This window comes from Mauremys mutica, chromosome 3, assembly GCF_020497125.1.
Source record: "Mauremys mutica isolate MM-2020 ecotype Southern chromosome 3, ASM2049712v1, whole genome shotgun sequence".
In the NCBI taxonomy this organism is placed as follows: domain Eukaryota; kingdom Metazoa; phylum Chordata; order Testudines; family Geoemydidae; genus Mauremys; species Mauremys mutica.
The window spans coordinates 89,079,949-89,102,266 of NC_059074.1; the positions used below are offsets into that span (position 1 = coordinate 89,079,949).

The 22,318-nt window shown below is 41.4% G+C and overlaps 1 protein-coding gene across 1 annotated transcript in view; it reads right to left on the minus strand.

Moving 5' to 3' along the window:
- FRK (fyn related Src family tyrosine kinase) overlaps positions 1–18,486 on the minus strand; it is a 67,442-nt gene extending 48,956 nt beyond the window's left edge. Inside the window, exon 1 of the mRNA XM_045011566.1 lies at positions 17,584–18,486. Coding sequence (XP_044867501.1) covers positions 17,584–18,014 — 431 coding nt within the window. The 5' untranslated portion in view covers positions 18,015–18,486. The remainder of the gene's footprint in view (positions 1–17,583) is intronic.
- Positions 18,487–22,318: the final 3,832 nt, after the last annotated feature.

Below are 22,318 nucleotides of genomic sequence, written 5' to 3' on the forward strand. Positions count from 1 at the left end.
GCGGCTCCCACTGGCCATGGTTCACCGCTCCAGGCCAATGGGGGCTGCAGGAAGCGGCGCGGGCCGAGGGATGTGCTGGCCGCCGCTTCCCGCAGCCCCCATTGGCCTGGAGCAGTGAACCGCAGCCAGTGGGAGCCATGATCGGTCGAACCTGTGGACGTGGCAGGTAAACAAACCAGTCCGGCCCGCGAGGGGCTTTCCCTGAACAAGCGACGGACCAGCTTTGAGAAGCACTGATGTAAGGAACTATTCGATATATGCATTCCTGTAGATCTGTAGCAAGGCAATCTGTCCCTTTAAGGATCTGCAGAGCCAAGGAGCAGCTAGCCCTGGCTAAGAAGAAGCCCAGCAGATAGGTATTGGTAACCAGCTGATCCAGCTAAGCAGAAGATGATGATTGGCTCAGACTCCCAGCGTGAAGATATATGTAAGGACCCAGCTCCTGTAAAAAATGTGGGAGGGGACAGAGAGCTAAATACTTCTGGAAGGTTACATCTGGATAGGTAGGCCCTGAGGCTGAGGAAGGGCCGTGGCTCTGGAGCTACTGGGAGGTAGAGGACCCTGTGGTATCAGGCCAGGTCTATCACTGTTGTTACTTTTCCATATTGTTTGCACTGGTGTAAGAGAAGAACAAAAAACCTGCTTGAAGGCTAAAGCAGAGCTGGGAGTGTCTGATGGTTTTGTCCCTAAACTGCTGGACCCTCCGCCTCCCCAGACTACATAGGGTATCAGAATCTGGATTTGAATAAAGCAATGTTCAGTGTAAATGAGTAAAGGTGATGGAATCCGGACCTGAATAGGCGCAGATAAATATTTTTGCTACATCATTGAATAAATCTACTGTCATTGAAGAATACAAAAACTAATTGGCAGCATGGATACTATTCCATTCATATGTGTGACACCTCAGAGCTAAGACAGCAAGTTCTCCAGTTAAAAATATTTTGATGATCTCTATGACAAGCTTAGCCATGCAACACAAGGTATGACCTTGTTTATAAGGGATTATGGATGGTGAAACACTGCTGTGCCATACTGTTCATTAGCTGACAATAATAATATATGTTGCAATTAGCTATTTAAGACTAAATTCTACCCTAATCTTCTTCACTGGGATTGCATTGAGAAGAAATCGGGACAGAATCTGGCCCATGACATTGGTGTTCATACAAGAGTCATAACAGAGTTGTTTCTGCTCTGCTGTGGCGAGGAATACTGTTGTAAGGCCAGACTGAATCAGTATAGTTTAGTTTATCCCATTATCATCATAATTCATAGAAATTCACAAATGATTCCTAGAAGCAGAAGCCAAGTCAAAGTGTCTCTTGCAATTAATTTGAATTGGAATATTATCCTCTCCCATAAATCAATCTTGATCTTTAAACTATGTTTGCAATCATCTGACTAATTAACAGTTCCATTCATTTTTCATATAATTCATCTGTCATTTCATGTAATTTTATTTGCTTTAAAGTCCTCATTTTTGGAAGAAGAAACACTGTGTACAAAATAGCACTGCATCCTTGCACAAAGTAGGGTTGGGTAAGTCACTTGTAACCTTACCAATTTAAGATAACAGAAGAAATCTGTTACTGCACAGAAAAAAGAAACATCTGAAATCGGAATCTTGCATCTTAAAGGAAACTTTCAGCAAGGACCTGAGTGGCTGGTACCTCCCAATGTAAGATTGTTTCCTATGGTATGATCTTCAATGCATTGTCCAGACTAGTTTTAAATGATTAGCTTCACTGATATTGCAATAGCTGGATTGTTCAGTTTGTCTTAAAAAGTGCAGTTCGAATTAAATTTTAATGATTAATAAATGTGTATTCCTGTACATAATATCCTAAGCACCGGAGAATATTTACACATTCAAATGTTCTGTAGTATTCAGGTTCCTATAGATTTCGTTGTTGTTGGCCCTTCCTCCTCAAAAGAGGGGTGGGGAATGAATGCCTGGATGCACAAAGGGAGTTAGATGTTCTGATGCTCAGCATCTTGGTGCCTAACTCTTAGGCACCTAGAAAATTACAGGAACATACTGGGATTCACAAAGCCTGTGTTAGCATCTAGGCTCCTAGACAGTAAATGGAAAGAGATGATGCCTTAGGCCAGTAGTCACCAACCGATCGATCGTGATTGACTGCTTGATCCTAGAGGATCTCCCAGTCTATCACAATCTCCATGGCACAGCGGGGCTGCTGCTAAGACAGGCTCCCTGCCTGCCCAGGCCCCATGCCACTCCCAGCAGCGGCCAGCGTGGCCCTCGGAATTGGGGGGGGCAGGAGTCTCCCTCTGTGCGCTACTCCTGCCTGCAAGCACCGCTCTCGTAGCTCCCATTGGCCTGGATCAGGGAGCTGTGGCCAATGGGAGCTGTGGGGGCAGTGCTTGCAGAGAGGGGCAGCACATGGAGCCATGCCCCCTCCGGTCGAGAGGCTGCAGCAGGGGCGTGTTGGTCCCTTCTGGGAGTGGCGTGGGGCCAGGGTAGGCAGGGAGCCTGCCTTAGCCTTGCTGCGCCACCGACTGGGAGCCGCTGGAGGTAAGTGCCCCCTTGGAGGGGGGTAAGGTTTTTCCCTGATGTCTCTATAGTAGAGATATTGGAATAGCATGAAGGTAAATCCCTTGCTGATAAAGATTCCTTTAAAACCATAAAGAGCATTTACAAGGTTGGGGGATTAAAAAAACAGAAGTCAACATCTAGTTGTTTAAAAAAAAAAAAGCAATACATGTTGCCAAACGCAGCAGTAGGAGCTAAGAATTATGTACATGTATGACAGTGACTTTATACACACAGAAACTGTATTAAATAATTTGTTGGGTCAGATTTTGCCATCTGTCATTATGCAGAACTCCCCCCCCTATATACACACCCTTTCTAGTCTTATTTCCAGTAGCATAGACCGAGTCAGATCCCCTCTCAGATCCCACTAGAATAATCATCCAGTATACAATATGAAGGAATTATGCACCCTGGCAATCAGAACACACCTTTTCTCATCTCTGTTATCAAGGAACGACTGTGCAATCTGAGAATTCAAGGCAGTTCCAGTTCTTCCACCAGTCCAGTGAGTTACAGCATATTTCCTCAACTCAGTGGCAAACTCCAAACTGAGCCTAATAAGTTATCTGTTAGAAAGCAGTGTTTCTACAAGGGTGGTTTCCAGACTGATTATAGGGTTGCCAGGTGTCCGTTTTTTGACCCAAAAGTCTGGTCGAAAGGGGAACTTGGCAGTGTCCGGTTAGCAGTGCTGACACACTAAAAGTTTGGTTACCTGTGGTAACCGGTCTTTGTCTTGGGTCTGTGTGTGGGGGGAGCGGGGGATGGGGAGGAAGCAGCAGCTGCTGCTGCTGGAGAAACCATGGAGCATTTGAGATAGCAGCAGTATCCCCTCCCCCAGAGCACAGCTCTTCCTCCCGCATCCTACCCCACTCACCCCCAACCCCGAAGTGCTGGTCTCTCTCTCCAATGTCCTGCTCCACTCACCCCTCCACCCTTAGAGCCCTGCTCAGCTGGCAGGGGAGGGTGGTGGAGAGAGCAGCGAGCAAGGCGGGGGAAAGGAGTGGGGGGTGGAGCCTCAAGGGAAAGAGATGCAGCAAGGGAGGTTCTGGTGCTCCATGTCCAGTTTTCACAAATGAGATAGTTGGCCACCCTAACTGATTTTGAAGACTGGCTTCCAGGTTCTCCAGCAGACAACTAACACTCCAGGTTCCCTAGCAGCTATATAATAAAACGAAGAGAAGATTGTCTGTGGTATCTTGGAATTAAAAAATGTCTGATTTGTCAGATTATTACAATGTTAAGATATGATCAAGATATAATTGTCTCCCTGGGTGAATATTCATAAAAGTAGTAATTATCTTTCATGGATACTCAAATTGTCATTCAGGTAGTAATGTGGGAAAACAATGAGTAATCCTTTCTGGATAAATAAGGTACCTGTTCATCTGTGTTTATAACTGTTTCATATTCTCAGCTGTTAGCATTCATATTCCTGTAGGTACTTGGGAAAAGGTAAAACAATAAGAAATCCTTTCACTCTCTTATTTGGAAGAAGTGTAAAGGGAACCCCCTCCCAACACCTACATTAACCAAGTCATTTCCCTCCCTGTGCCTCAATTTCCCCATCTGTAAAATGGGGGTAATGATATTGACTACCTTTGTAAAGCACTTGGAGATCCACTGAGGAAAAGCATTATGGAAGAGCTAGATTTTATGATCACCAGACATGCCAATATTTTTCAAACTTAGGGGCCCAAAGTGAGGCTTCTAAGGGTGCTGAACACCTGCGGCTCTCTTTGATTTGTGAGCTCTAAGCACTTGTGAAAATCATGACACTTCTATTTAAAGGCCTTGAATATGGATTTAGGAATCTGTTTTTCAGCAACCAGGTTTGAAAAGTTGGGCTAGCGTATCATTTACAGTGCTAGTATAAGGAGATGCAGTGTCTTGGGGAACACTAATACACTACAGATGCTTTTGTGAGGGCATATTAACTGGAATTACTGTAGGAAAATCCTCTGTCAGAGGAATGCAGATAATTAAATAGGTGTAATGACTAAGCGAGATTGTGCAGTACCTTCCAGTGAAATAAATGAGATCTCTCTGCACAAAAGGATCTGCTGTCACGTCCTGAGAATAACCACATGTGGAGATTTAGAAAAGTCAGCCAATGACTCAAGTTCACAATTTTAACTGCTCATGACTGGGTATATTGTGTGTTACCAATACAGAGAGGTTCTTTATAATTCTACCAGGTTAAACAAATAATGAGAGGTAGGGTTCAGTTGATTGTTACCTGAAATTGGGTTTATTTCCTTTGGAAAAAAATGTTTATGATCTTATAAAGATTCAAAATACAGGACTCTTCTCACTTATAGTATAGAGAACTGAGAAGCTTATTGCAATTTTCCTTCTAAATTCCTGGTAATTTTTATTTCAATCCTTTGCAGTTATACCTGAATCTGAATGCTGAATATTTAACATTACTTTTCTTTTACAAAATCTTTAGGTAGTAGAATAAACTTACCTTGTATTAACGCTTAATACAACAAAGGTCACTGAATAAAAGAGACTGTAGAATATCATTCAGTAATTACTCAAAAGTGTGTTCTCTACCTTAAAATAACTTTTACATGTGTTAATGGATATCTTGCGTTTCTCTTTTTTATATATATAAACACCAAGCAAAGCAGTCATCTCTGCAGTATGGCCCCCACATTCATATATACACAACTAAGAAATACTGATTACCAACAAAATAGAAATTACAGTTAATAATACATCTTCTCCTAGTCTATTTTCAGGTTAAAGTCCACAACAGTTTTGCAATATCTAGACAATTAAAAGAATGTAGTACGATGTACTAAAAGGATTTCATAGTACCTATTAATCTGTATCCTAACTATATATTAGGACATATAATGTATAAAATTACATCTGTAAAATTACTCTCAGTCATATTCTGATCCATCCTATGCCCCCTACTAGGGACAAAATGTAGTATCTATCATCTTTCCCCTCCACTCCAAAACCAGTTTAATTTCTAGAGTAACAGGGCCGGCCCGTAGCCAGAATGTCCGACAATTTATTACGGTGGGTTGAGGAAAGTAAGTGTGGCCTGCAAAACAGCAGGCACACTAATCCTACGTGTGACATCTACACATGAAGTGCTGCAGTCCCAGTGAAACTCCTGCTCGTTGCCTGCATCTAATTTATTTGGGCCAAGATTTTTAAGCCCTTGGGATCCGCTGGCTGCTCATCACATCTGAAAAATCAGGGCACGTATTTAGCTGCCTAAAATATGGATTTAGGATTTCCACATACATTTTCTGAAAATCTTAGCCTGTACCCACAAGCAGGAATAAATAATTTTGCAATGTTCCAGCCAGCCTGCCTTTGGTCTTTCCCTCCTTCTGGTCTGTGAATGAGTAGGTGGCTTGAAGTAATAAACAAAAGAATTAATCTTCAGTTTCTACAGTCTTAATTTAGTTAATTTTTTCATTATGTATTATTCCTTGTGTTACACACACACACATCCAGAAACAAAACACATAGCATCAAAGACAAAAACTGAGTCACAGTAGCTGCTATTATTCAATATCTAGCATAAGGATTTATCATTGATATCACCCAAAATGTTTAATCACTGAAGCTAATGTAATACAACACCCCGTTTCTATGGAAGCCGAAAAAAACAGGCAGCTAGGCCTAGCAAGCCACCCTTCCCCCATCTATAAAGGGGTTTTGTTGTTTGTTTGTTCCTTGGGGGACTTCTCTAGTTACATCTCTACTGTAAAAACTGAGCATTTATTCCTACGCTTTGTTTCATATCTTTTAACTAGGTACTGATCCAGGAGAGGACCTTCCACCTTATCCCATGACTGCTTACTTTGCTTAAGAGTAGGATTGCCAACTTTCTAATCACACAAAACCAAATACCCTTGCCCCGCCCCTTCTCTGAGTTCCCGCCCCTGCTCACTCCATCCCCCTCCCTCCATCGCTCGCTCTCCTCCACCCTCGCTCACTTTCATGAGGCTGGGGTAGGGGGTTCTGGTGCAGAAGGAGATAAGGGCTCTGGCTGTGGGTGCGGGCTCCAGGTTGGGGCCACAAATGAGAGGTGTGGGGTATGGGAGGGGGCTCTGGGCTGGGGCAGGGAGTTGGGGTGTGAGAGGGGGTGAGGGCTCTGGGCTGGGGGTGCAGGCTCTGGGGTGGGGCCGTGGATGAAGGGTTTGGGTGCAGGAGCAGGCTCCAGGCTGGGACAGGGAGATTGGGTGCAGGAGGGGGTGAGGGCTCCAGGCGGGAGTTTGGGTGAGGAAGGGGGTTCAGAGCTGGGGCAGGGGGTTGGGGTGTGGGCTCTGGGAGGGAGTTAGGGTATGTAAGGGGTTCTGACCTGGGGCAGGGGGTTGGGGTGTGGGAGGGGTTTGGGGTGTAGGCTCCAGCCGGGCGGTGCTTACCTCAGGCAGCCTCCGGTCCGCAGCACAGCGGGGCTAAGGCAGGTTCCCTGCTGGGCCTGGCTCCTCATGGCTCCCAGAAGTGGCAACATGTCCCCCCTCCTGTTCCTAGGTGCAGGGGCAACTAGGGGGCTCTGCGTACTGCCCATATTCGCAGGCACCACCCCCTCCCACCCCCCCAGCTCCCATTGGCATGGTTCCTGGCCAATGGAAACTGTGGAGCCAGTGCTCGGCCCGCGTGAGCAGCGTACGGAGCTATCCTCCAGTCACCTTGTATGGAGGCTGATTTAAGTGATAGGTTACATACCACAATTAGTAGTTCTGCAATTTCGTATTTGAGTTCCTTCAGAACTCTTGGGTGAATACCATCTAGTCCTGGTGACTTATTACTGTTTAATTTATCAATTTGTTCCAAAACCACCTCTATGGAAACAGCAACCTGGGACAGTTCTTCAGTTGCTGTATTAACTCCTTCATTCCTTTGCTGTTACACACATTCACTGTAAGACAGTATTTTGTTCTGACTGAATCAAATTGTGTTATGAAAAGTACAGTTAAGTAGACTATAACATGACTGCCAGACAACAGGCTTTAAAGTCATTTATAAAGAATCTATTTTAGAGGACTTTTTCTACCACAGTCTCATTTTTATCACAGTATGGCACTCAAAGCCATGCATGGTGGGCCGAATGTCAAGCGTTTCAGTTGATTGAGGACACAATGGCAAGTCACTCCCAAAGCATCTGATTATAGTTCTGCAGTGCTCACGCTGCCATGCTTTATTGCTCAAGTTAATCGAATTCTTTCATGGATCTGTCAAACTTCATCATCTCAGCTTTAAATTTACATAGACTTTATATTAACAAATGTATTTAAGGTATGTCATCATTGGAGCAAGGGACTAAGATTTTAGAACTTTTATACAGTCTTTACAATTATAAATATTTACTACAGTGATAAACATTATTGGAGACTAGATCTGGAATAGGTATAATCTGAACACTGAAAAAAAATCATTTCAGCTCTAGCAATGTTGCTGGTCTTAGTGGCATCCCCTTTTTAAGTATAAGGCAGTGTTTTATAAAGTGTGGGGTGCAAAGGACTAGCCAGGTTTTTTGGAGAAATACAGACACGTTTTTCAATTTTTCTGCAGCGTCTCAGCTTCCATTTCAAAGAGAGTCTCCAGCTGGTTTTGTTGTGCAGAAAACTTTGTGATCCAAGTCTAACCAAGGCACCAATATCTGCCTGAGTTTCCAGAGATCCTGAAACAATAGTTCTAAGCTTGATCTACCCCTCTCATTTCAACATTTGCTAACTCAGTTGATAATGATATTTAACATTGTTAACTATTTCACTTCTCACATCATCTAAGAAAGGAAAAGTACCATATTATGAAAATCTGCAAAATCATTTTTGAGAGGTTGCTCATTTTGGGTAAACCTTTAACAATACAGTGTGGGATTAGTGCAAGGATGCACACATTGGATTCGTTATCCTGATGGAGGTGGGGGAAACAGGGGTTCAGCTTTCAAAAGTTTGGGGAAAGTCAGTATAGGTAATATCTGTGGAACTGGTAATAGCTTTCAAATTGGAATTAACTTGTTAGATCTGTTCCTTTGCATGCACTTGGATTTATTTCCCCTAACATAGCACTCCGTTGTGTCCGTGGTGTTGGGATGAATGGATATAATACAATTTATGTTAGATAAATAGTGAATGGACCCTTTATGAGAAAGAGGGGAGTAGGGAAGACCCATAATGAGACTCCAGCCTTTTTCTAAGAAACAAAGGTTTCTCTGTAGCGCTGCCACTCGCACGGCTTGATTTTTTGGGTCATTAAAATTAACTCTACAGCTGGGCAGTATTTGTTGTCCATAATAATTTTCACTATGTCGTTTTCTTGTTTAGTTAAAACAACTGGTGCTAATGAAACAAGAGCAGGTGAATTTGTGTTACTATGGCTCCTGTTTACAGTGCAGAAAAACAGTCAACACAGTGCAAAAGAGAGAGAGAGAATATACTCTTTGTCAGGGACATTTCTACACTTTAGTTCAGCTTTCTGGTCTCTCATCTAGAAATCTATTAAAATTGCTGTTTTCTTCTGCTCAATTGACATCCAGCTTCAAGTAGGACCTTCTTTTTAAAAGATAGAATAGATCTCTGGGTTTTTTAAATGTATTTAATGTCTCATTTCTTGAATTCCAGAAGAGTAATGTTCAGGGTGAAGACTTTGATCAGATAGAGTAGAAACAACTTCTCTCCAGCACATTCCCACTACAAATATGAAACCCTGGCTAGATCGTTATTTTGAGCATAGACCGAGATGCACAAAGAAGAAAAATACTGAAAGGCTTATCCAGCAGGTGACTTGTCATAGAGATCATGCTCTACCTCGTAATACAAAGTATAGTCAGGTAGAGTGAAATCCAGGTCTCAAAAAACCCTACTTTGGAAAGCCCTCTAGCCTTCTAATCAGAAATGGACTAATGATCAAATAAGCAACCAAACAAACAACTGTAAGGGCCTGAATGGGAGGAGACAGCAAAAAAGGGAAGTGACTGCATGCTCTAAACCTTGTGGATCCCTTCAGGTCACAGGCCCAGAGTAGCTAATCCACTCTTCATTGGGCACTACTTACAATTTCTCAGCAATTGTTGAAATGTGATACAATAAAATAAAAATAAATTAATGGAGATATCCTATCTCCTAGAACTGGAAGGGACCTTGAAAGGTCATTGAGTCCAGCCCCCTGCCTTCACTAGCAGGACCAAGTACTGATTTTTGCCCCAGATCCCTAAGTGGTCCCCTCAAGGATTGAACTCACAACCCTGGGTTTAGCAGGCCAATACTCAAACCACTGAGTGATCCCTCCTCCATGACCCTTAAATGTTTGAATAGTTTTGCTCATCTCCCATTAATGGGTATCAGATGGCTAGACTACTGGACCATTTTGACATGGAGGGGAAATTCCACTCTGCTGTGCCCCAATCACAAACAAATTAATGGGTCCATCCTGGTGCATTTTCAAAGGCCTGGGCCACATAACTAGTCAGTTTCCTCCCTTTAAAAGCTGCCTGCTGCACTGCTTGTTTTGTGATATTCCAGCCAAACAAAATGTTGGAGGAATTCCCATCTTTTTACAAGAACAGGTGTTTTTAATAAAAATCAAGTGACAAGCCAAAGAAAACAAACTTAGCACTGGGCACACACACCCATATGCTAGAGGCACAGAACCTAGCAGAAATGTTAACACAAAACTCTCTCTGACTGTGAATGGGTGTCCACCTCACACTCACCTTGAAGGGTTTAATGGAGGCCAGGTGGGCCAATTAACCTATTGGACTGAAGGCTGATAGGAAACCGTAATGAGGGGAAGCTCAGCTGTGTGGGAACAGGTGGAGCTGATAACAGAAAGGGGGCTGCTGCTAGGAAAGGGAAGTCACCTCTTAGGAAGAGGGAGGAGGGTTTGGGAGCTGGTACTCCCAGAGAAAGGAGGGGAACCAGGAGATTTAGGAAGCAGTCCAAGGAAGGATCAGTGAGGACTGGGAAAGGATACCCATATCTGCTATATTGAGGGTCCCTGGACTGGAACCTGGAGTAGAAGGTGAGACTGGGTTCCCCTGCCAGCCACAAAGGGCGTTGCATAGACCAGGCACAGGCCATAAACAGGAAGACTGCCTGGGTCACTGTGTGGGTGACAGAGAATTGAAGGACTGTACCCTGGAAGTGGGGGAAACATTAAGTAACCTGGCCAGAGGGCTAAGTCATGAAGAGGACACTGCAGTGTCTGGAGTGAGAGAGGGGCCACAGACCTGAGAGATGGAGAGGCAGACAGCAGAAGGGGGCATCCACCTTGAGAGCCAATCCCCAGAGTGACCAGGAAGAAGCTCCACTCAAGCAGTGAGTGGAGCACCCGGTGACACTAACCCATATTAACATAATAAATCCCTATGCTTTGTTAATTATGTGATGGCAAATCCAGCACAGTACCGTAGCCATGGGAGTTCCCCTAGCTAAAGGAGCTAGTGCATTCTTCCTGCAGAAGAAGGTAGAGAGACTATTTTGGGGGGAAATAGGGATGCATACACACTACACAGTACAAAGCTCAGCTCCTTAGAGTTGAGGCCAGAGGATCAGCCACAGTTTGGATCCTCCACAAGTGGAAGAGTGTATTGGAGCTTCAAAAGGGTACTTTAGATCTTTTTCCCCATCACTTCTCCTGCTATTCAGGCAGTGTTCCTGGACTTGGCCTACTATATAAGAAGTTTGGTGTAATGTTTACACTGCTATGTATTTAACTCCTCATGAAGTGAGATAACGTAACTTATTGTGCTACCAGCAGCATATGGATCATGTGCAACTGTGTCTTAATAGGCATTTATTTATCTTTAACTATTTGATAAGTACCAAGCATTCCAGGTACAGCCTAGTAGAACACACCCCTCTCCAAACATACCAGGTAAACCCTAATATTCCATTGACAGCAAAAGAATGTTGTTAGTATAAAGAGCACTGCACATGAAGTAGAAGATCAGTAATGAAGGGGTTAAATAAAAAGGTCCATATAAAATTTAAGGGCCCCACTCTTTCTATCTATCTTTGGTATTTATATGGAGCCCATCACTATCGTATTTAAGCACAATCTTCAATGTATTTCACCTCACAAAATACATAGTCACACAGGATGACTGTGCGCTAGGACTTAAATAAACAAAGTCCAAGCGAAGGGCACTAATCACTGGACCATCCTTCCTGTCTGTCAAGGATGAGATTTAATGGGGATTACCTATGTGGTAAGGTACCACTCAGCATGAATCAGAGTGGCAAAGTCAATCTCTAAATGACTGTTTAAAAAAAACCCAACAAATTTCAGTGAAACATTACAGTGATCCATGAAGCATTTGACATATAGGTTGGTGATGGTGATTATGAAGTACTCAGAGTAGAGAGGCTACAAACACAGAGAAATAATAATAAAGGGGGCTTTCAGCTATATTAACTGGGTACATGTTACCTCAAGATGGGATGTAGAGATAAAATTTCTAGATGCCATTAATGACTGCTTCTTGGAACATCTTGTCCTGGAACCCACAAGGAGAGAGGCAATTCTTGTTCTACTCCTAAGTCAAGCACAGGATCCGTCCAAGAGGTGAATATAGCGGAACTGCTCAGTAATAGTGACCATAATGTAATTAAATGTAACATCCTCGTAGGGGGGAAATACCAAAGAAAACCACCACAGTAGCATTTAACTTCATAAAGGGGAACTACACAAAAATGAGGAAACTAGTTAAATGGAAATTAAAAGAAACAATAACAAGAATGAAAAGCCTGCAGGCTGCATGGAAATTATTTAAAAACACTATAATAGTGGCTCAAACTAAATGTATATCTCAAATCAGTATCAAAGTATAATTAGACAGACCAAGAAAGAATTTGGAGAGCAACTACTAAAAGACAGAAAAAAGAATGCTGTTATGTTGTGTAAGTACATCAGAAGCAGGAAGCCTGCCAAACAATCATTGGAGCCACTGGACAATCAAGGTGCAAAAGGAGGACTCAAGGAACACAAAGCCATTGTAGAGAAGCTAAATGAATTCTTTGCATCAGTCTTCACTGCAGAGAATGGGAGTGAGATTGCCACACCTGAGCCATTCTTTTCAGGTGACAAATATGAGGAACTGTCTCAGATTGAGCTGTCAGTAGAGGAGGTTATGGTACAAATTGATAAATCAAACAGTCATAAGTCAAAAGGACTAGATGACATTCACCAAAGAGTTCTTAAGGAACTGAAATATGAAACTGAAGAATTAACTGTGGTATGTAACCTATCGCTTAAATCAGCCTATGTACCAGATCACTGAAGGATAGCTAATGTAACACTTTTTTTTTTAAAGGCTCCAGAAGTGATCTTGGCAGTCACAGTCTGGTAACTTCAGTAGAAGGCAAATTGATTGAAACTATAGAAGAACAGCTATGTTGAAGAAGAGTCAACATGGCTTTTGCAGAGGGAAATCATGCCTCACCAATCTGTTAGAATTCTTTTGATAGTGTCAACTAGCATGTAGACAAGGGTGATCCAGTTGATCTAGTGTACTTGGATTTGACAAGGTCTCACACCAAAGGCTCTTAAACAAAGTAAGCAGTCATGGGATAAGAGGCAAGGTCTTCTCATGGATCAGTAATTGGTTAAAAGATACGAAACCGTGGGCAGGAGTAAAGGGCCAGTTTTCACAGTGGAGAGAGGTAAACAGCGGGGTTTCCCCAAGTGCTGTTCAACATTCATAAATGAGCTGGAAAAAGGGAGATAAACAGCGAGGTGGCAAAGTTTGGAGATGATACAAAATTTCTCAAGCTGATTAAGTCCAAGGCTAACTGTGAAGAATTGCAAAAGGATCTCACAAAAATGGATGACTAGGCAACAAAATGGCAGATGAAATTCAACACTGATAAGTGCAAAATAATGCACATTGGAAAATGTAATTCTAAATATACATACAAAATGATGAAATCTAAATTAGATATTATCACTCAAGAAAGAGATCTTGGGGTAATCGTGGATAGTTCTCTGAAATGTGCAGCACAGCCTAAAAAGCTAACAGAATGTTAGGGCCTGTTAGGAAAGGGATAGAAAATAAGACAGAAAATATCACAATTCAATGGTATAAATCCATGGTACGCTCATGCCTTGAATATTGTGAATAGTTCAGGTCGCCCCATCTCAAAAAAGATATATTATTTGAAAAAGTACAGAGAAGGACAACAAAAATGATGAGGGGTATGGAACAGCTTCCCTATGAGCACAGCTTAAAAAGTCTGGGACTGTTCATCTTAGAAAAAGAGATGACAAAGGGGGGATATGATAGAGGTCCATAAAATCATGAATGTTATCGAGAAAGTGAACAGAGAAGTGTTATTCACCCTTTCACATAACACAAGAACCAGGGGTCACCTAATGAGATTAATAAGCAGCCAGTTTAAAATAAACATAAGGCAGTTCTACTTCACACAATGCACAGTCAACCTGTGGAGCTCAGTGCCAGGTGCTGTTGTGAAGGCCAAAACGATAAATGGGTTCAAAAAAGAATTAGATAAGTTAATGGAGGATAGGTCCATCAATGGCTTTTAACTAAGATGGTCAAGGATGAAACCCCATGCTCTGCTAGTCCCTAATCTGACAGTCAAAACATGGGACTTGACAACAGCTGATGGATCACTCAGTAATTACCTTGTTTTGTTCATTCCCTCTGAAGCATCTGGCACCTGCCACTGTAGGAAGACAGGATACTGGGCTAAATGGACCATTAATCTGACTCTGTATAGCCATTCTTATGTTCTTAATCTGATTATATTCTTGAGCTGTACAGTTTATCTAAGACTCTTCCCCTGCACACAATATCCTAAAACCCTATGCAGGAGTCTGCTGCTAGGAAAGAAGCACAGATAGAAAAAGGCATTCTTGGCCATTCCTGCAATTTAAGCACTTAAAATAGCTGAGGCTCCCCTTTGTGAAAATGAGTCACAAAATATGGGCCAATTCTTCCAATTGGAGGAAGCGTATATAATCTCTGCTATTTTCCCTGGTTATTTACTCCATCCTAGCATCATTACCTCAGACTTAATGAGACTGATTCAAATCCAGCTAGCTTTCATCCAAGTGCTATCTTAATTAGACATGGGAAGAAGCAGTCAACTGTATTGTCTGGACCCAATAAAAAGGGGAACTATAGCCAAATGTACTACTGAAGGCCCCAAAGTTCACCTAGCCTACATCTCTGGATAGTTTCGCATACATACAGGAAGGAAGAGAGAATGGAGTCCTGTGTTACCTGCACAAGAGATCTCTCATGACTGATGTGTAATTACCCAACTCTGCCTTCTGTCAGAAATGAAAGAACAGCACCATTTAGACTGAATTGGTCAATCTCTGACTGGGTCTATAATATAGCTGGTCAGAAAATTTCGAAGTGTTGACAAAGGCTAAAACAACAGTATTTTGTGGTCAGTAATATGAAGGCTGCTGACAAATCTCAAGGTATCAGCAGAGACAATTCAATGTACTGTATACAGCACATAGGTATATATTTTATAAACTGATATGATGGCCACATGTGTACACACTCTTATGACACCAGAAAAGTGTCCCACCCTTCCTGCCCTATGGGGCACGAATACATACATGCGTACTGCAATGTCTGTGGCAGCAGAATGACAGAGCAGCCTTTTCCAAATCCATACTGCCACTCAGTTGCAGTTGGTTGCTAAGGAGTGTGCTCAAGAGATATGCTATATGTTCTTTTTCCTACACTCAGACTTCTCCCACAGTTCACAGGTCAGATAGTTTTCTGCCTGATAGCATCTTGCCAGTCTGAAACATTTTGACACCTGAATTTGTGTAACAGAAAATAACCTTCTATTGCTATAGGTAGGGGTATCCTGCCCTTTGTCAAGAATGCTCTAAAGAATGTTAGCTATGCCCTGCAATCCCTGTGCACATTCTGTAAAGACCAGTAGTCTTTCACTTTTTCCCTACTGCTGACGTGCTATTCAGACTCATATGGGCCAACCTGATAACTTAATACTGGCAAGGCAAACTTGTACTTCTCATTGTTTTTATAGAATGATCACTGCTTAAGCCCCAAAAGATGTCTGTAGTTAGGATTTACACAAACAGAGATCAACTTAAAAAATGGCAGGTTTCAGAGTAGCAGCCGTGTTAGTCTGTATCCGCAAAAAAAACAGGAGTACTTGTGGCACCTTAAAGACTAACAAATTTATTTTAGCATGAGCTTTCGTGAGCTAAAACTCACTTCTTCGGATGCATAGAATGGAACACACAGACAACTTAAAAAATGCTTCTGTTATTCTCTTTAGATGCACCTCTTGCCTGAATCAAATTATATAAACTAGTTTACAAAGTTGAGATTTGAAAATACTAATCTCTGAAGAAATAATAGAAAAAGTTTTTAAAATACCCATCCGCGCACAACACCATAAGCAAGTGATAGGTAAACCAGATTAAAATACAAATTAAAAAACCGAGAAGGAATACAACATTTCTATTTTAAGTCCTGGGAACAGAATATGTTCATATCACTACATTTTAATTGAATAGGCATTTCATTAATCTTTTAAGCCTCACCTCTACCCCTTTTGTTTTTAAGTGAGGAGCAGAAAAAAAGTTTGCACCCTCTATACTTCTTCGTGAGGTATAAAGTGATTTGGAGGGATTTTCTGCTTGTTCTCACATTAGGAGTATCAGATCCTTGTCTACCAGTTTTTATCTATAAGGACTGTTTTTTGTATGTCAGACTGTTTTTTCGGTGCTTGTGTTTCTTTGTTTTTAACTCCTACTTAACTCAAATTCTTGGCAAATATTTTGGAGGAAAGACTCTTCAGCTGAGAGCTGAAAAACCTCCCCCTGCAGTTCTCCACTATTCCATGGGTCCTCAAGCAGAAACAAGGATAACAAAACTTGATGTTCTTTCTCTTTTGAAAAAGTGGAGAGGTAAAATTTAAAAAACAGTAAAAGAAACAAATCTTGATACTCCAAATAAGGGCTATTCAATGCAAATTATGCAGCTTGGAGGAGATTACAAAGATAAGAGGGACTTGGATAAATGAGATTCAGTTGAAAAACAATTGAAGTTGTTTTCACAGTATTTCCAGCTGTGGCAAAAAAACAGAAATCCTGCCAGAAAACCAGTTCTTGAAAGAGAGCAGAGGTCAGACTGAGCTGAATTTGAGCATACAGGCACCTCTCTGATAGCCCCAGACAAATGCTGTTTCTGCGGATGGTCCTGAAGCGAGGCTTTTGAATCTGAATGGAGGAAGTGCTGTCTGATTGACTATAGGGATAGCAACAGTGGGCCAAACCCTGGACACTAAGGTCTCCAGGGTAGAAGGGACCCTACACCTGTCCTAACTGGTCACGTGAGGGTTCTCCCAACACGAAAGAATCTTCAGCTGGTATAAAGCTGGTATAGCAACTCTATACAGTTAAACCATGTCAGACTTCAAAGGTATGTTACTTTGCTACTACAGCCACTCATTCTTCCTTTTCCAGACCATAGTTTAAGCCAGATTTTGAGCTCTATAGGGCAGGGATTTGTTTACACAGCACCATATTGCGTCTATGATGAGATAGAAACAATCACAGATACCTTAGAAATTCACCCACAAAACATTAGGGTATGTTTACAGCTTCCTGGCCTTTTAAATAATGTAGTGAGCTTGTAATTATTTAAACTGCAAGCTCTTTGGGGGCAGAGACCTTGTCGTCTTACTCTTTGGAAAGCACCTAGCATACTTTTACTGATATATAAATAATAATCATAATAATTACCTATACCAGCTATGACCTGCCAACACTCCCACATACTTTATAAGGAGGTGATTAGGGCATGTGGGGAAGGGAAGCGATTTAGACTGAAACAAACATCTGGATACTTTGCCTTATTTTATTTATTTGGGGCTCGATTATGGTCTCCTTACTCATGTTAAATAGTGCCTTGCACCACTGAGACTACATGTGGAGCAAGGTACTATTCGGTGTGACAAAGGATATGGCAATCTGATCCTTGTGCTAAAACAAGGGAAACAATGATTGAGCATTAGATGTGTGTTACTTACGGTTCAGCCTCAACGCTCTGATCAGGAGCTACATAGTTGGCAGGGATGTAGCCACGGAGCTTCTGTCCAGGCCGTGTTGAGGCACTGTCCAGGAGGAGGCTAGCATACCACCAGCCCTCCGGAGATGTATCCAGCACCTCGAGTTTATCTCCAGCTTGGAAGCTCAGGTCCTCCTTAGTGCGGCCCTGATAATCAAAAAGTGCTACAAACTTGTGGTGGTTCTTGGGCATGGGCAAAGGAATACCAGTCACATCTTTCTTTGTTGTTATCTGAGACGTATTCTCTGTCTGGCAGTCATCTTTCACCCAGCCCAGGTTATCTTGGCCCATCCCCGTCTTATATCCCTCTCCCTGTATGCCATCACTCTCTTGGAAGAGCCAAGGGGCACACCGCTCCATCCAAGTGCAATGTTTCCGGCAAAAGTTCCCCATGCTGCTCCTCTGTTTCTTTGTGGCTTCTTCTCTCCTCCTTATTTCTCTTTTCTTTTCCAAGTGGCAATACCTTTATACATACTTTTGCATTATCATCCGTTTAGTTCTTTGTCAGGATATTTTTCCTCCTTTGGTACAAGATTAAATAAATTTTGCTGCAGCTGGAAACTTTTCTCTCCAGAGCCCCAATGAGAGCTCCTTTCAGGCAGCTTCAGACTCAGGAATGATACCTGAGCATTAAAGTGCAATAGTGCATGTGGATGAACTGTTTGCTTCCTCTTCTGATCAAGAAAACAAAAAAAGAAAGCGTTTGGGCCAAAATCTGGGAGCAACAGAAAATCATTGATCTTTTTGTCCTGCCAAAAGGAAAAAAATGTAAAAATAATTAGGAATCATTAGTAAATCTTAGTGTTGACTCTTCCCAAGTTGTACTGCTTCTGATAATTCTTTCTCTTGTCCCATATGGGTGCCTGCTCTGTGATCAGCAGCGAACCTCTCGGCACATTCTAGCTCTTGGTAATGAATAACCAACCTGGCCAGCCTGTTGTTTTCACAGCCTGAGACGTGGCCTGCCTGAATATTTTTATTTGCTTCCTCATTTGCTTTGGTTTCTCTTCTCAGAGGTATGTGAGTAGGATTCCCAGTGTCTCTCCAGTGCCCCCACCTGGGAGCACAACCGCTGCTGCTTTCAACATGCAAGCTTACCTTGCTTTTACGTCAGGGCTGTAGAAATCCCCTTACTGTGCCTGAACTAGGTTTGGCACTTTACAAAAGGAAAAACAAATATTTCTTTGTTACAGTAAAAGTCATCGATTTTAATTCCTTCCTCATTCTTTGACTTAAAAATTAAATGCACTAGCCCTAGAATCACGTTACATTGTTGAATTGTACCAGCCTTTCAGGATAAATATTATACTAGAGAGACAAGGCAGGTAGGTAATCTTTTATTGGATCAATTTCACAATAATATCCAATTAAAAATATATATATAGTGTTGTGGTAGCTGTGTTGGTACCAGGATATGAGAGATACAAGGTGAGGGGGGTGTGTGTGTGTGTATATATATATAATACTAGTCAAATAGCAACCCCAATGGAAACTGAAAAGCTGTTCTTCCAGTTCATTTGCATTTATAAAACAGCCATTGCCACAATATCTAGGCACTCTATGGTATTTGGACAGATTTGGGCCAAATAAGCCCCTCGGACTAGATTCAGCATTGTGCTGAATAACACTTTGTGCTGGCAAAGCCTTAGAACATCACCATGTTACAGGGAATCACTGGGTTGTTTCCGCAGGGAATGCAGGAATTCCAGCATGGGGAAGAGGCAGATTGAGCATGAGATGGCATAGCTGAGGTAAACCTGCACTCCACAGTGACGGAGTAGAGGCACTGTTTGCAGCAGCCCTAGTCTGTGCTGCAGCCATCCCAGTCCCAGTAGCCCCTGAATGGCAAAGGTGGAAGATGGCTCCTGTCAGGCCCTGTGCCAGCAGTAACTGGGCTCATACATACTTCTCACATTTACCTCTGTTCCACACAGAATGTCTGATGCTGTAATTTTATTCCCATTACAAATGGTGACTAATAAACTGACAGAAAATGAGAGACCAGGTAGGTGAGGTAATACCTTTTATTGGACCAGGTGGTGGAATTGTACATGGAGGTCCCCTTCTGACATGCTCATGTGACTACTGGTCAGTGCTTCTATATCATGATGCCAACTTTTCCCAACCTAGCACTAAAAATTTCCCAAATCTGGTGAAAAATTCCCAGATAAAGTTTTTTATTTCAAAATCTCAAGGAAACATAATATGTGTGTTTTTAATAACTGTATAATATATATTTTATGCAATTTATTCTTATTTGTTTGAGATATTTCACATTTATTATAATTTTTATATGTATAGACATGTTTTTCAATTTTAAATTTATGTTACTTATACACTAAATAAAGTATCTAACACATGAGGAGTAGGATTGAAATTATAGAAAACAATGTATTTTACACAAATTTCACTAAAGTATTACAATACAAAAGTATTAATATAAAAGTATTAATAAGTACAGCATGTGCCCTGCAGTGTACTGTACATCAAAGTTACTTTGAAAAAATAAAAAGTAAACATATGATTATAAAATAAGATAAAAAAGCAAACAGACCAAATAACACTCTTCTATATAATTTTCCTTATTATTATAATCTCTGAGTTGTACTCTGTCGGGGGTGCTATCCTGCTGTTTTCGTTTCAACATGGACTGATCTTTGTCTACTCCTGCAGTCCTCTTCTTCTTCTCACCAGCCTTACTGGTCTCTTTATTCATTTTTTACATTAGATAAAAAATGGAAAGAGAGCTCTGAAATAATTGAATGCGATAATTAGTATAATGTATATTTCAATTTATATTTAAATCAAAGAAGGGAATATATTATATATTATTACCTAACACAGTAGGCAAAGATATTAAATATTTGCCTGGAGGAAGGTGCTGTTACAAATATATGAACAGCCGAATGCTGTGGTTCACATTCTCTGTGCAACTGCAAGCATGAAAGACAAAATTTTAGAGATTTAATGACAGATCAAGAAACTAATCATAATCAGTAAGTATTGTAATATATTTAATTATTGGAAGAAACCTTACCTAGAAGATAAATTTGATAACCATCTCCTCATTACCCGCCAGCCAGCTGTTGCTGAGGTTGGTTTGTTGTGAGTGCATGTGCACACTTGTCACTTCACTTGTGCCGTCATGATATAGTACGTTGAAGCACCACCAATAGGAGAGCAGCACAGCCCAATTATGAAAATCACGTGACAAATATTCACCAATGGAAGAATGCATTTTGAAATTTAAAAGAAGTGCAAATATTTTACTTTTTATGAAAACTTCCCAGAATTTTTGAGATTTGGAAAGTCTTTTATTTTTTATGAAATTTTCCCAGGATTAATTAGGTTTTGAATGAAAATTCCCAATTTCCCAAGTTGAAACATTTTACTCAAAAATTCCCAGATTTTGGGAAATTTCGCAGGATATAGAAGCACTGATACTGGTGAGCCTTGTGCTTAAGTTGGACCTGCTCCAGAAATCACACACTTGATGAGTGATCGCATTTTGCAGATTAAGAAAATCAAATTGTTTAAATTATCAACTGCCACCGGGGAGACGTTTTCCCTTATTGACTCGTTACCAAACACCCTCCCCCATTCTCAAGAGGAAGATATATACAGATAACCAAGTGGGTTTTTTTTTTGTCAATTTCCCTGGGGGAAACTATATTTCAAAAACCAGGGTTACACTTCCTGAGGGTACCCAAGGCTAGAAGGTACCTAGTGAGGAAGCCTTGTCTGTGCCTGCCAGGGGTCAGATCCCCAACTCCAACAGCCATGGGCAACCTAAACACTCTAGGCCTACAGAGGCCTTGCACTCTCTCTGCTGGTTAGCTATTGGCACACTCAACCCCTGAGAAGAGACAGGAGGGAGCTGGATGTGCCACAAGAGCAAACACTGACACATGCGAGTGTTTCTTTCACATGAAAAGTCCTAAATTTTAAGGCCAAATTCTGTCCTGATTTTTACCCCATTTAAGCCAATTAACTTAAATAGTCACAAACAGGGCATTAGTCAAGATAGATTTTGACCTTTAATGTTTAATAACAGTAAACTGGAATATTTTTTTCCTGATCCACTCTGAGGATTCAGTCCTGAATATGAAGCAACCAAATCCTCATCTGGAAGAATGGGTAGCTCCCATCTCTGATATCTTCAAATAAAACAAGAAATTGAGGCTAATACACAGCCTTATCCACATAAGGAGGATGTTCCTCAGAATTTTTTTCTTGGTAACTGGTTGATAAAAATAGAGCTATAGGATGGCTTTAAAGCAATACCACAATGCCCAGTGTAACAAAATGCCTCCTAATGTTTGTTTAGAGACACAGAACAATAGCAATCCATATTTATATATTTAACTTTTTCCAGGTCATTCTTCCACAGACAGATATTGGCAAACAATTAAATTCATTGTGAGTTGCAAACAGATTTTGGTCTCCTCCTGACACACCCTTTTGGTTTTTTTAGACAATTCCCTTTTGTGCCAAAAGGCATAGAAACTGACTTGGCTGCTTATTTATTGGCTCCTATGAGCTATTTCTTAAATCTCTCTGACCAACTGAGTGCACAGATAAAGAAAGTAAAATCAATATTAGAGTTCACAAGAGACATGTTGTAGAATGATTTTTGTTACAGCATCCACTAGATTTGTTACAAAATTCTCTAGATATATTGTTTGAGGTGCCCTGGT